The 15,539-nt window shown below is 38.8% G+C and overlaps 1 protein-coding gene across 1 annotated transcript; it reads left to right on the forward strand.

The window, feature by feature from the left end:
- The first annotated feature begins 951 nt into the window (after positions 1–951).
- On the forward strand, positions 952–7,093 carry LOC110862307 (putative uncharacterized protein DDB_G0279653). Its single transcript, XM_035857654.1, has 7 exons — positions 952–1,024; positions 3,301–3,697; positions 3,773–3,805; positions 3,872–3,975; positions 4,064–4,256; positions 4,622–4,705; positions 4,777–7,093. The coding sequence occupies exons 1-7, from the start codon at positions 952–954 to the stop codon at positions 7,091–7,093; spliced, it is 3,201 nt and encodes a 1,066-aa protein (XP_035713547.1).
- Positions 7,094–15,539: the final 8,446 nt, after the last annotated feature.

The following is a 15,539-nucleotide window of genomic DNA, read 5'->3' on the forward strand; positions in this document are numbered from 1 at the left end:
GACATGGTTAAACTAAAAATCATGACGCAAGAAACTGCATTTCCCGTTCTCCAGCTTTCTCCCAAACTTTCTCACCTCATAATCACAGGTTTTGTTCGAACTTAGTATAACTCCACTTTCTCTTTTCGCAAACCATTTATAATACGTGTTTTCTCAGACGCGTGTAACACAAGCATTAATCTTCTCTTAGAGCTAGCTTGGAAGTGCACAAAAGATTTAAAACATGCTGTCCTTAATGTACATGTGACAGACAATCTGTACAGATTGATACATACTTAATTCATGATAAATATTATTGGTAATGCTGTGTGCTACATCTGAAAAGCTTAGGTAAACGAACTGAAATTATTTTAAATTCCTCCGGAATAAAAATAGTGATAAAATTATTATCCTACGTGTTAATATTTTGATATTAGATTATTCCGGCCTGGTGCAATATTAATAGTATTGTGGGCACGTGCTTGGATTTTGGTTTAGCACAATTTGAAACGGCAGAGAAGCAGAGAATGGGGCTGCAAATTTGAGATTTCAATTTGCATCTCACTTCATGCATGTTCACATCTTTAATTCCGGATGAGAACTTAATATGAGGAATTCCACTGGTCTGAATGAGTGAATGAGTGAGTATGTATGCATGCAGATAGTAATGTAATTACGTGGTGGGAGGAATACCTACATAAAGCAGTCATTCTTTAAACCACTTTGCATTTTCATTAAAATGATGCTTGCGTCGGCGTAAAGAAAGTGATTTCAATACTTAAAGAATGCTTTTATTTTGTCTATTCTCGGTCAACTCTATGGATTTGACGCTACCATCAAACGAACCTAAATTTTATCATTTATCGACCGGAAATCTATTGTGCATGTCAACCATCCGTTGATCTTTATGCATCCCATGCAGCTAACGACGTGGAATGTGACGAGGCTGTGGAGTTACAGCGAAAATTAGAAATGCTCAATTCAATGCTGGACCAAGAGGCAAGGGTTGAACAGGCCAGGAAACAACACCAGTACTACATCCAATGTGAGTGTGAGTGCAAACTCCTTACCTTTTATATTCCATATTCAATTCGATTGACGACGACATTTCCCACTCACGGACGGATGTGAAACTTGGCAACTTCATTTGCGTCATGGCAAGCATATATTCTGAGCTATTTTAAGGAGTTAATTAAAATGGTAGGTTTCGGTCCTGACAAAGAAACCCTATTTCAAATCAGAAATGTCGAAACCAACAGACGATGATGCTAATGATTTCCAGATAAACATAAATACATTGCATACAAATGAAAGAATTTCTTTGTTGTCATTTGTTAGTTGATGCATAGTTATATTCAAGTCAAAGTGAAAACAATTTATGCAAATTCGGAATTTCCAATTCAGTATTTCAGATCTCTTGTTAAACCTAAACAATTATTTAGTCTGTTCTACCAAGTATTCTATAAAAATCATCATAATATCAGCGCAAATAAATTGTATAATAAAGGCCAGGACCTTGAAATCTGAACTGAATGCGCACGATGATGAAACGCTAAACAAGTTCTCATTTCCATATTGTGAAATGGGTCTCAATTTTATTTATTGTGAAAGTTCCCTGGGAAAGGACTCACAACTATGTAGCAGTTAATTTCATTGGTGTCAATCAAACTGTGAAATTGACACCATATCGCGCACTCCAAATCTCAATGTATTTGCATAACATTTGAAGGACACTGTTGGGCTTTTTATTAGTTTGTGATAAACAACAAAATCAACTATTTTTTGACAGGAGACTTATCAATTCTAAAATCCTGTCAAATGATAAAACAACAAATATACAAATATAAGCATATATTTAGGTTTGACTTATAAAATGTAGCCTATAAAGTAGAGAGTTATTAACTTTCTTTTATCATTGTACTTACTGCTTGCCTGCACATGTGCATACATAATTCAGGATTGTACATATTTTTATCAGAAACCCAATTCCGCAATGTTCATCATACTCAACAAGATAACGTTTATCAACCATGTAGTAGTGCAGATGTTCAGGGTTAATACAATTTTATATAATTCTTTGTACAAGTATGTACAGGATTTTAAGAGGTCTTACGATCCCCGATATATGTATGCACATAAATCTAAGCATAAAAAGGAAAACACTTTCTCTGACATTGTCAGGCTCGGGTTGTACTGTAAACATTTTTTGTTTGGGTTTGACGAGATTATGAGTTGAATGGTTTATGAGTAAATGCCGCTGAATTATTTATGAAACTCTGCATGTAGGTGAAATAAGTTTTCATCCTTAGCAAGTGACGGTATGTACAAACGAAAGACTATGCATTTTCTAAAAATCTGCCAACTTTTAACATGGTCATAAAAATATAGACAAACACTTTAGAAAAGTGAACCTCATACGCGCATATCATATATAAATAAGTCTTCATACGAGAAAGTATGCTTTCGCGACTGCTTATAACAATTAGCTTTTGGCACATCTGCAAGAAGTCTAGCTAAGTTATGTCAAACACATAAAAGGATCTCTGGACTTTTTCTGACGTCATGCTGAATGTCAATTTGATTTTCCACTAAGGAGTCCACTTTTCTGGTAATAGCTGAAAAAATCCAGCAATAGATGCGATAATCGCACATGTTTTGTACTTGATGCTAAGCACATGCACTACAATTGGTGCTGCAGCAAAATAATTTACACTACCAACCAGCCACTTTGCTGTGTTACAAAGGCATTCTAACAGGAGTTTAGTTTCAGGCTTGACGAAAGTTTTTTGATCCGGAAATGTTTACAAAAGCAATCAAAAAATGTTTCACTGGTATTTTCTGTTGTGGTTTTAACAATTCAGAAGTAGAATACTACAGTCTACAAGCTGGTAAGGCTTAATTAACTATCAAGCACGTATAAATTCAAGAAGTTTCATCAAATCCCACAACGTCGTGTAATTTGAAACTCTATTATAATTAGTAATTTAATTTCTGAATGAACAACTAGTGCATTCGTTGAATAAAATCACAGCAGTACCCACGGTGGGTCACTAAATTTTTCAGAATTCTACGAACAGACAAACCAATCAAGGAAAACCTAACAGAAATCTAGACTGGATATGCATGATTTTCTTTCTGTAGGATGAAATCAAACAGTAAATTTAATTTTCTCAAATCCAGGTTGAATATACACCAAATAAGTATATTTACTTGCAAAAAAGCACACTTCAAATTTATTAATTTAAAATTGATACGGAATAAAACAAAATTACGTAGATTTTCATACTTGTAATAAAGTTTGAACCTTTACTACTTTTACAGCTGGGGTTTCGGAGGACAGCGACTACACTTCAGATGTCAACTATCCAATCGGACAACATCCAAATTCGTCAGCTTCCCAATTTTTATCCGCAGCTAACCAACTAACCACCCCTCAAAGATCTTTGAACTCAAGCAGGGAAAATTCATATGAAAAGGACGATGATTATTATCACCGCACCGCAAACGGATCTAACCAGCAGCAGCAAGGTCCTTACTACCACCCTCAATATCCACAATCCCACGGGAGAAAGCAACTCCCCACAATCCCTTCGCAGCAGAATGTACCTGGGAACCGCAATCCCAGTCGGCGAGGATACTGGGAGGAACCCAGAGACGCAGAGACTGATCAACCTTTGTACTACAATAGCAGGCCTCAATCAAACTACAAATCGTACGGGTACTTGTCTTCCTAATAATATGCTCCATTTCTCCATCACTCACTCTGTAAATCTGCTCCTCTCTATCTTTGCAGGAGATATCGGAGGAGAGGTTCTTGGGAGGATGAGTAAGATGAGGAGTTTCATGGTTAAAAAATAATGCTTCTTGCTCATTCTTTCTTGATTTTTTTTAGGTTTAACCAAAAGAGACCAGAATATGCCAGTCAACAATACAATGAAGATTATGACAATGCTCAAGACTACTCGCAGCCTTCCCATAACTATGCTAAACGCCTAAGTGAGCTTTGTACACACTTAAAACGGACACGTTAATTAGTTTGCCAAGTACTTCATGATAAAACTAAATGTTTGCTGATTCCTCGCAGAAAATAATCGTCGAACGAACTCAAGTCTTGAACGACAATACACACTGTACGATGGAACCGGAGATTATGCAGCCGACGAAGAAAGCCACGAAGTAAATTCTAAAGCGATTTCCTATGACGAGCCGTCGTCATATTCGTCTTACGCTCAGCCTGACAAGAATTCCGTCTACAATGATTATAATCAAGACTATAGGTAACTATTTTTTTGTAATTTTTTGTGTGATACCGTCATCGTCCCATAATTCTTAAACTGAAATTTATATTCATAGAATAATTGCTGCACAAATTATCAAATGAATTAATATTTGCATAAAGTCAGTATACCGAATGGTGCAGATTGTAATGGCTAAATCGCGTGCATGAAATACGAAACAGCTTTCTAGTTTTGATACTTTCTGAAGTTACGTCAGGGAAAAATATGCAAACTTCCGAAGCCGATTCGTCTCTGGGCAAGAGAGAAAAACTGAATTGACATTGAATAAATCATGACTTATGTGCATATAGGTAACCAGCAAGACAATCAATCATTATTACGATTTTTTATTTATGTTGTTGCAGTGAATACTCTACCGAGTTGAATTATAATGACGGATACACGGACAACAAAATCTCAGCATATGACCCCTACACCAAGGACACTAGGTAAATTGGTACATTTAAGTATTAAATCTCATCAGAACCACAATTTCTATTTGTGAATTTGTGTTTATTAGTTACGGCTACGATGTGGGAGGAGATACTCGGGACCATTATTCCGCGTCCTCAAAGTCTATCAAAGAGCTACCGACCCAAATTTCAAGTCATTATAATGAAAAGAGTCAATTGTCCTCCCAAGCCCCTTCTCCTTACACTTCACAGTCAACAGTGAAGGAAATGTCCATCGCACCCAATACCGTCCAGTCTTCTGTTTCCAATATTCCACAAGAATATCCTTCATCGAATTTCATAATCAATTCTGGCGATTATGGAAATGCAGAGGACAGTTTTTACGATGCCTCCTCAAATTACAACAATCATGTCCACGTAGATCACTTGACCACAAGTGGAGGAACTAACACAATCACTAACGTCGCTACTACCATTGCTACTAATGAAAATAATGATCCTTCCGAACAATATATGGATGCGTATGACAAGCAGACAGGTTACGAAGATTGGGAGAACTATGGTTATTACGACGAAGCTGGAAATTATATTGAATATGATCAAAATTCTGCATACTATTCGGAGGAACCTGGTAGCTCCACCCAGCCAGCCCACACTCAAGTCCAACAAGCATCAGATATTACAGAAGAACCGTATTCTTTGTACTATGATCACAATCAAGATAGTTCCGTAACTCAATACGATACCCAATACGACCAGACTGTGCCATCCACCGCCACATCCGTCGCCCCCGCTGCCGTAACCACCACTACTACAAAAGTTACCATTCATCAAGAGCCAAGTAATTACAACAAACAGTATGATTCAAACTTTTATCAAAGTTCCGCTGTAGTTGGAGATGATAAAAATCAGGATTATGACGATCAGCCAATTATTCAAGAGGAATATGGCACGTATGATCAAGATGGGTATTGGTATGATGCGACCGAAGATGCAAACTATCCGATTGCACAAGCGGAACATGGGTTACCAGACGTAGCCCCTTTATCAAGTAAAGGGCCATCCAACGACGAGTACAATTATGCATATCAAAGTGCCGAGAATTTGACGAGCTATGAACCAAGTGTGCACCCTAAGCTGGACCATGCTGAATCTGTATCTAGAAGAGCAAGCTTCCGACGTCAGGCCTCAACTCGAAGTGATTACACTCCTCATGACGGAACCCCAACTTCCGCTTCGCAACCGTTTATCAAGGATGCAAATCATGTCCCAACAGCAGCGCCTCACGCGGTTCCGACCACGTCAGCACCACCCACAACCACCGCCACCGCCACAGCAGCTGCTGCTGTTGTGGCAAGTAAATTCGCCTCAGAAATGAAATCTGCCTTACCACAACTTTCTTCATTAACAAAAGGAAAATCTGATTTGTTTTCGAGTGGATTCTCCAAACTTGGAAACTTTGTTTCAAATGCTGCAGCAAAATCTGGAGTTTCCGTCCCTCTCATGAATCAGAATAAAGATGTCAATAAAGAAAGCCAAAAAATATTACCGAGCCAACCCACAGCAATACAACCCGCTCAACAGGTACCTGAAATATCAGTTGACCAAGGCTTTGGTTATCCATTCGATGACCAACAGCAATATCAGCAATACGACAACTGGGAGGAGCATCCTTACAATGACGAGAACTACAACCAGTATCAAGACAACACGAATCAAAACAATGAGGAGGGTTATGAATATTATGAAGGGGTCGAAGGAGAAGGCGATTTCAACAAGCAGGGTCCAGTGCATATGGACTCATTAGAGTCAAATCCGTCCGAGGGGGCAAGAGATGCTGAGGATCTCGAAGCCGAATATTGGCAAAAGCAACAAGAGAGAATTGCAAAACAATCTGCACTTCAAACACAAGAGTCTCACGACATTTATCCAAAGTCCAACGTCCTACAATCAATGGACTCAACGGACGACAAAGGCTTTCTCTTTAGTCAAAATTCGCTCGACACTGAAGAATTCCTTGAGCGACTTGAGCAACAAAGTGGTGGACAGGCGCGTCCAATGTTAAGCAAAAAAGACACTATGAGCATGAGCCTTGACCGATCTGAGAGTATAGATCAGCAGACTGATTACGGTGATGAATATGACCGTCAAGACAGACAAGGGTCATTGGAATCTGGCGAAGGGGGTTACCCGATGTCACCCCCTCCACATCCGATGATATCAGAAGAAGACGAGATTATAGAGGATGGTCACAGGAAATCCTCCTTGGAGATTCATGGGAAAGAGAAAGGCAGCAAAAGTGTGTCCTTTGAAGAGGAGCCACCCAAGGCGGTGCCCGAGAGACAAACCAAAGGGATGAAGCCCAGAGAAAAGTGGCTCTGGGCAATCAATAGGATCTGCGCCAAACTAGCGGTAAGAACATAACTTTTTTTTTAAATACCTTTCATTTGGCTTTTGCTTCCGCGGTCAACGGTAATGCAAGTTGACTGCAAATACGCCCCTTGAAGATCTTGACTTTTACACATCTGTTCCATGACATAATAATAATAAAAGTTTTAAACAATGGTGACATATCTGTCTGCGAACTACTGGCAAACATTCTGCTACCATCAACAAAGTGATATTGGCAGATATGTGCACACAGAATGGTTGTTCTTAATTTTATCCAACTGGTGGTGGCGGTGGTGGTGGTGTTGAAAGCTAATCGTCACATAAACATAAACCTTTCTCCTCTATATGGTCGGGAATAGCACCATTTCCCGGATGCACGAAGAGCTGCTACTGCTGAAAGATAGTGTTTTGCAACCTAGGCGATCTCATTTTTCTCCGAACTGTAATCTCCTCCTGCTGAGCCTCGACACTAAAGCTAAGCCATTTCCACCGGAAAATTACATTAGGCCACCTCTTCATTCGATTCTATTTGATGCCATGCTGCTACTTCGTCTGCGAAAACGTCATGCTTTAATAAGCTTTCAGCCCCGCGTTAACTGGAGCAGTAAGGATACAGAAGTAATTTAAGACCAACACAGTCACACAGCTCTTCTCTTGGATGCATATTATGCCGCGTCATATTGTATTGTATTCCTATTATACGGGAGCTGAGTAGAAATTGTACGTCTTGTCATCAACACTTGCGAATATTGTGATATTATCACATCACGCTATACAAATGCTACGAACACACAAGTGATACATAACAAAACCAACTTTCTCATCTTCTGTATATGTATGTAATACTTGCAGAAATAAATCATTACAAGTTGGTACTATGTATGCGCATCTCTTAAGCATGCATAATATGAACGCTGTTGCCCACTCTTTGTGGGTTTGCTTGTCAAGCTTTCCTACCAATATGCAGTACTTGCAGATTTGAACATCTATAAAGAAATGGGTAGCTGTTCTGCCGTTGGTTTGCAAACTGTGCTTTGCGGCGATATGGTTAATAGTTATAGTAACTCTGTAGTACGCGAAATATGTTGCGATCCCTTATTGACACTTAATTCGACCGCATTCATGCTGGCAGTAAACCTTATCGAATCCCAGTGATATGTCTCCATGTGGCGTATCCGTAGTGAGGAGATTCCAAAAAATGCTGCAAATGACCTCGTAAATCTCAACGGGATAGCATTGGCAAATGTGATGGATATCTCTGAGGACATGAGAACTCCATAAAAGCCCTTATTATTCGGTGTAAATGCAACAGTTTTGTTCTGGCAGCACGATTTCGAATTTGGTCACTGTTCACAAACATACAATCACAAGCAGTAGGAAAATTGCGCATTTATTTTTAATTTGAGAATTAAAAATAATCATTCTGCAGACTAGCGGTGCATAGTTGAGCAAAACAGAAGTGTATAATCCTCTTGACCGCATGATAAGTATGCGTGGGTGCAGAATAAATAAATTTAATAACTTTGCGGTCGCGTTTGCGGTTACCAAATGCATGTTGAATAGTGCGATAACATGTGTGAAATTTATAATAACTCTCAAGTCAGTAATACTGACTCAGTATGTTAGCAAGTCTTTAGAAGTTGTTGCCTATAATTGGGCATTACAAAAACATAACAGATGTGCCCTCGGCACTTTCAACCCGTACGTTATAAAATCTGAATTATTCTCAAAAGTGCTGAATAATTTACGTCAAACTTGTTATTTTATGAATATAATAAGTGCATACACCTAGATACGTAAGTGCATTGTGTTGTATTTAATACAAAAAGTGTTTTACCGACAAAATATTTTATATACAATAAGTATGGGTTCAAAGTTGACGAATTGTTTCAATTGTCCAGCTACATATGCGTAATATGTTGAAAACGTGAAAGAATAAATACATCATTGGAACTTGTAAGTCTGGGATCAAGCAGTGAGATAGAAATATTAAAAATCATGGAGAAACGAAAGTCACAATCAGATGAGAAACTGACAGCGTCCAAGTTCAGCCTGGATGAAGAAGTCCCAGACATGTATCGGCTGGACTTTGCTCTGCTCTCTCCCTTAAAAGTTTCACTCTTTCCAGCAAAATCTTTCCCTTCAGTTACTGAGTGTGGGAACCGAGATTCCATTTTGCGTTTAGAGATGAACGAAATTGATTTAGGGAAGAGTTTTCCCTCTCACGACCAAGTAAGTCCCCCTTTCGAGGAAAGAACGATGATGCAGCAAAAGGAAATGACAAGTCGTCTTGGATCAAGTGAAAAAATACGTCTTGGGCAAAACCATGAGACGGTATTTGGGCATATCAATTCACCACCAAATCAAGAGCCAAAAGTGGAGGCTTTGGTGATAAAACGAGTAAAACAAGGCAGCCTCATACGACGCCGTTCCAGCAGCTTACCTGATATCGATCGGATTAACTTGCCCCAGCAGATAATGATGGGAGCAGATGTAGATGCTGACTTTATAAAATCAGAATTAGACATTTTCAGCCACATTGAGGATGAAACAAGGAGCACATTGCCAAATAATGGGAAAAACAGTAAACCTCTTGATTCTCTCTTCAAAAGTAATACGATTTGTGCAAAAACGTACAGCAGCAGCAGCGCTAGTTTGTCCTTTTCCAAGAGAAATGAGAATTACATGTATTTGCACGGAAAACCATTAGCAGGCGTTCAATCTTTGCCAAGAATCAACAGGAGTCCAACGCCAAATGACACATACAGCAGAAAAGGCGGTTCATCTCCCCTCAACATTCCTTCAAGTCCTAATAAAAGTCCAAGCAAATTAGGAATGTCAGGAGCTGAAAGCACGGGTGCCGGAAGTTTTGGTGATCTCATGAATTTGTTGCAGTTTGGAAGCTGTAGAAATTCGCCTACTAATTCTGAAATTTTGGCAGCTGCGGTACCACTTGAGACGGTGACAACAAGAAGCCCAATCACTTCACACCGAGTGCTCGGAGAAGCTCCCTCAACCTCCTCAAATTCTTCATCCCAAATCTCCATCACTGGCTCCTTCTTCCAATCTACGCCTCCTTGGATAAGCAACAGCAGTTGTGCAAGCACTTTGTACAATGGGGCCGTGCCCAGATTGAATATTTGTTCGGCCGAGGATGAAAATGATGTGGAGGGCTCCCTCCAAAATCCCCTCAAACAAGGGACTTATGTTTATGAAGAGCAGCATGAGAAACGAAGCAGGACAAACAAAAGTCTTCGCCACCGACTGTGTGCGGTTCAAGGAGTTGATGAGAAGGATGGAATAATTATTACGACGCGCGAGTCATTATCAAGACCATCATCCCAATCCAGCCCATCTCCATCTTTATGTCACTCTTCCTCTGAAACTTCCATCGAGTCGGCAGCATCGTTTCGAATCCATTCATCACATTCTGAAGCTAATCTTGGCACAATTCCAATGTCCAGCAGTTGCTGTGGTGTGAATTTGAGAAATACTCCAACCCCTACAAGTCCGCCATATGAAACCAGCCCATCGTTGCTTTCAAAGGTTGGGACTCCTGAGGCGCTGGATTTGCAGCAGCCATGTCAAAGTCCTAAATGTCCTCCTCATTTCTTGGGGGCAGCAACGGAAATTGAACGAAATCGTAGTCGTAAACCTGAAAAGAGTCCCAAGAGCCCTCAGAGGATTGATCGCTCTTATCTGGCCAGAAAGAACGGCGTACAGAATAATAACATAAATACGATTGCTGGTAAAGATTCATCCAAGAGCGGCTCCAACGAGTCTTTCCCAAAAGTGAAAGCAAGCCGTTCAACTTTTTCACCAGGTAAACGACTTGGAAAAATTTTGAAGACTCGGACTCCCAATTGTCAAGAGCATGTCAAATCTTACGACACTGAAAATAACTCGCAAGATTCATTTCGTTTTGATGGGAAAAACTCGGGAAGAAATCAGAAAGTTCTGCCAACCGTGGAGAGAGCTAAGCGGTTGTCGAAACTCATTCAACAAAGGCAACACACGCAACTTCAGTTTTCACTCAACATTGCGATGGTGAGAGGGCTCAATTATATTTCATTCCAGATTCGTTGTCTTTCTCAAAGATTATTCAAATTGGATTTTATACTATCATGGGAAATCAAAAAAGCATGGCAGAATTGCATTTGCCCCAAATTTCGACTCAATCATCCTCAGCTCATACTCAAACACATACACACATATGACTACCTAAATATGTATGAAATGTATAATATGAAGCTCACATGTGCCCTTATTAAGTATTCAACTCACATAACATTAATGACAGCATGTTATGCTTATGTATGTATAATTATACTGCTGCCCTAATGTGGTCAGATTTTGAAAACGGAAAAAGTAGAAACCCATGTTTTAATGTCACAAAATAATATTAACTGTCATTTTAATCATCAATTTGAAAAATATCACGAGCAAAATACTAGTGAAAGCGGTGGAAACTAGTTAATTCCACTACATTTTGATCTACACCATATTTTACACTTAGGATTAATAGGTATTTGCAGTACTTGTTACATATTCCCCTCTGACAGCCTGTTCATTTACTTGTCGTCCGTGCTGAGGAACAATTGAGTTTTGTATATTGTAATTGATGGCTGACCCACATATTTTACCAGGTCTGTAACGGCATGTGTACATGGCTGGGACTAGTTCATATTCTCATCGGAAGGCGAATTTGAAATAAACTTGACATGTTTTCTGATTTATGTAGAGTTGTTTAGTTAAAATGAAATTCTGACATTGTATTAAGATTGCAAGATTCAAAAGTAGGCATTTTTGGAAAACAACATTTGGAATAATTTAGGTACATAACTACATAGAAATGGTGAACTTGTTTGCCTATTTATTTTAGCAAAATTTTTACCAAGTTTTTGAAAATCGGCAAAAAGCATTATGCTTCTGCAACCTAAATATGAGTTGTCTATTATATCACTAATACTTGTCATTCGTTATTTGTTCCTTGTTGTTTTATAAGTGAATGTCGGCTCTTAGTGACAACTACGTCGTAATAGTTAAGCGGAATCATTACGGTGGACACTTAAAGTCCTTTTAGGTTCATGATGTTTTCAGGCAAATAAAGCTGTTTTGAATGACATTTTGAGTATGGACTCTCTCCCGGCAAACACGTCGCTCTTCAAAAACGACAGCCAAAACTAATTTTCCACATTAAAGTGAAAGTGCCGAGAGCGGTCGAGATATCAGTCTCGCTTATCATATGTAGAGAAGCAAGGCATAAAATTAATCCAGGGGCTTGTACTTATAAATACTTACGAGGAATAGTACGGACGAATGGCGAATGAATATTAATAGTTTTGGGGCGTATGTTTCTCTATGGTATTCTGTATCTGTATGACATGGCTCCATTTATGACAAAGTATATATGTACCGTTCATAGCTATGTGTATTTTCCCTCTATATTCGGGACATTCGGTGTTAGCTTCCTGCTCATATAGATAGATACACGTATCCGAAATAAAACATCAATACTGAACTTTCTAAAACTGGATCCCTAGAGCAAGCACAATCTTAATTGAATCTTATTCAGCAATGAGAGATTTAAAGCAAGTAGAAGAGTGTGGACCTCAAAGTCAGACTTGTGGAATGTACCATTCAATTATGGGATCAATTTAATTTAAAATCCTCTAGAATTCTTCCTGCCAAGTTAACTTACATATATGGCGCAAAAAATAGGCACTAAAAAACCTGAAAACTTTTAGACTATTTAATCAATCATGTTGGGTAATATCCAATGGAATGCTAATGACGAGAAACAAAGTTTGGGTAGTTTTATTAACTTTATGTTGGTTGGTACAAGTTGCGAACCTATGGTCTGCATAATTTTAATTATCCTTGTTCCTTGAAGTTTTGTACCTGTTTCGTATTATTTTATTTAAAAGTTTGTGTAATTCGTAATGCAGGAGGAAGGTTTTATGCAGCCTCTTCTTGTACCTTTTGTGCCTCGGGAGATTCGGAGAAAGTGTCTGCTGTGCGTTATTTATACCCAACCTGACTCCACGCTGACTGATTGAGGAGCCCTCCGTGTACAAGCCACAAACAAGTTTTAAATAGATTGAAAAAATGGTTCTCTGGTCTTATTGAGTGTCAAAGACCAGAGGAGAGTTCACTTTTGGGGAGAAAGAGAAAGCACTTTTCCGATATCAACGGGCTAAACTACAACGGACAAAGGCTTCGTGTTTGCGGACGGTTGGAAAAGCTAAGAAAGATAAAGTGGGGTCTCATGCTGATTTGCGTTGTGAGCATTCCTTTCACCCTCAATCTCGTTCATGGGTTTCTCTCTTCCGTTGGTGTGTTCCTTGAATTGGACGGCAAAAGTTGGGTTAAAAATTACTATCGTATATTTCCCACTTTATATCTATCACTATCTCCAGCTACATGCATACCCTCGTTGGGTGTCTGTTTGAAGAGGAAGGAACGCGAATTTAGAAAGTGACACTCCGATAGAAGAACTCTCTTGTTTACTCGTGTTTTGTAGAATTCGAGTTTTACTTGTTTTGCATGCAAATTGAGCAAAAGCCTCGATACTGAACTTGTGCCATAAGCTCAGGTTCACTTTACGGCATGTACTGAAAAATTCGAATTATTCGTTGCGCTCGTGCATTAACCGAGTTGACATTCTGCCATGACATCTTCCAACATGCAAGAGAGTTTATTTTAATTCTACGTTGGTTTGTAGTTGGCTTGTAGGGATGGAGAAAATAGATTGCTTGGCTAAATTTGCTGGCATTGTTGAATATACAACAATACTAATTTTACAACTAGAAATCGAGTCACTAACTAATATTAATGTTCTATTTTTATAGGTAAGTTGGAACTCTTCACTTCTCTTGTCTACGTCATTCTTACGGACAACGCATTTGCATTTCGATTTGCTTCCCATTAAAATTTGCCACCACTGGTGCTTTCGCTTTTTCAATTAATCAATACCTACATACATATCTGCTTCAGCAATATGTCAAACTTTGCATAAACCGTTGCGCAGTTTCCACACAAATATGTAATGAACATGTCTATCAATGACTACACAATCTGATTACCGGAGTCCTTCAACGTTCTTCAAAATCTTGTGTAAATACGTAGATCGCCGATTCAAGGTAAGGACCAAGTTTACTTTCCAAAAGAAAAGATTCTATAGTGCACAAATAAACAGAATTACGTTTCTAAAGAAGATGGCGGCCTACGATAAATTGTCATCCTCCTATTCATATGCTGTTCAAGTTGTACATACGTACACATGTGCCAGACCATATTTTTAGGTTCATTTCCTCCCTGTGATTGTAACACTACGCACGTTTTCAAGCCAAAACTTGCCTTGCTTGGATGATACTCATTAAGTCAAAAATATTTCGGCAAGCATCTGTTAAAAAAATTAAATGACTGGTAGAAAGGGTATCCACTGAAGCAGTATTAATGCTTTTCTGGAATGGCAGAGCTAGACTTGCGCTGCGAATATTCTATAAATTACCAACTCGTGCGTATCAAGCAATTAATCTCCTATCGCGAGGGTTAGTTTCTCTATTGCAAATATGAGAACTCTTTTACAATTATTAAGAAATATTCTAAATATTCTTCCTATGTGTCGCATGGGAAAGCCCAAAGCGAAACGTTTCAATAGGTTGGAAATACAATATTTCCAACCTAGTCTCGTGTTGGCTTATTTTTACTTTTTGCGATGTTCTACTTAGAATTGATTAAATCATAATTGATTTACTACAAAAGTTGAGACAACTTAAGAGTTTTGGTTTACTGAAACTTTTGGTGTTAATTTGGATATGTACATTTTTACTCTTTCTTATTTTTGGAAAGAAAAGCGAGTTCGTACTTATTTATATCAGTGAAAGAAGGAATGACATGACTCCATCCAGGTTTGCTTTCCCTTTGTTGCTGGTGAAGCAAAAAAAGAAAATAAAGTGAAATGAATGACCATTGTGGTCCTGGGGTCCAACCAATATGCTCATTATTGCTCATATCACCACAGTCAATCTTACAACAGTTGGGACACAAAGACTGAAGCAAACAAAGGTCTTTAGGACAAAAAAAGTTATCTGGAGTAACTCGTGTATTTTTTTCGAGTGCTGGAGCGCAATCAGCGTTATACTTACTTTTCAATGAAATAAGAATTGGCTTTGGGTCGACTCGTATCGTGCAGGGAAACGTCAGGAAAAAAAGGCTCCGTTTTGTCCTTTCACTCTTGTTGCTCATGTTCCCTTTCACTTTACGTATGGCGTGGGATTAAAGGGAGAATCGGTTGTAGAGTGCAATTTCTATTATGTCGACTTGAGAGACACATTCTACTCGGAAAGCACTGCGAAAAGAAGAAAAAAAGTCATTTGGCATCTATTCAAGCGTGTCGAAGCATATAGCTTATACATATATTTTCAGCTTTAGAATCGTTGACTAATGTTACTTCCCCTCTGTGGAGAAAGTCTTC

The sequence above is a fragment of the Folsomia candida genome, unplaced genomic scaffold (assembly GCF_002217175.1).
Source record: "Folsomia candida strain VU population unplaced genomic scaffold, ASM221717v1 Fcan01_Sc001, whole genome shotgun sequence".
Taxonomy (NCBI): Eukaryota; Metazoa; Arthropoda; class Collembola; order Entomobryomorpha; family Isotomidae; genus Folsomia; species Folsomia candida.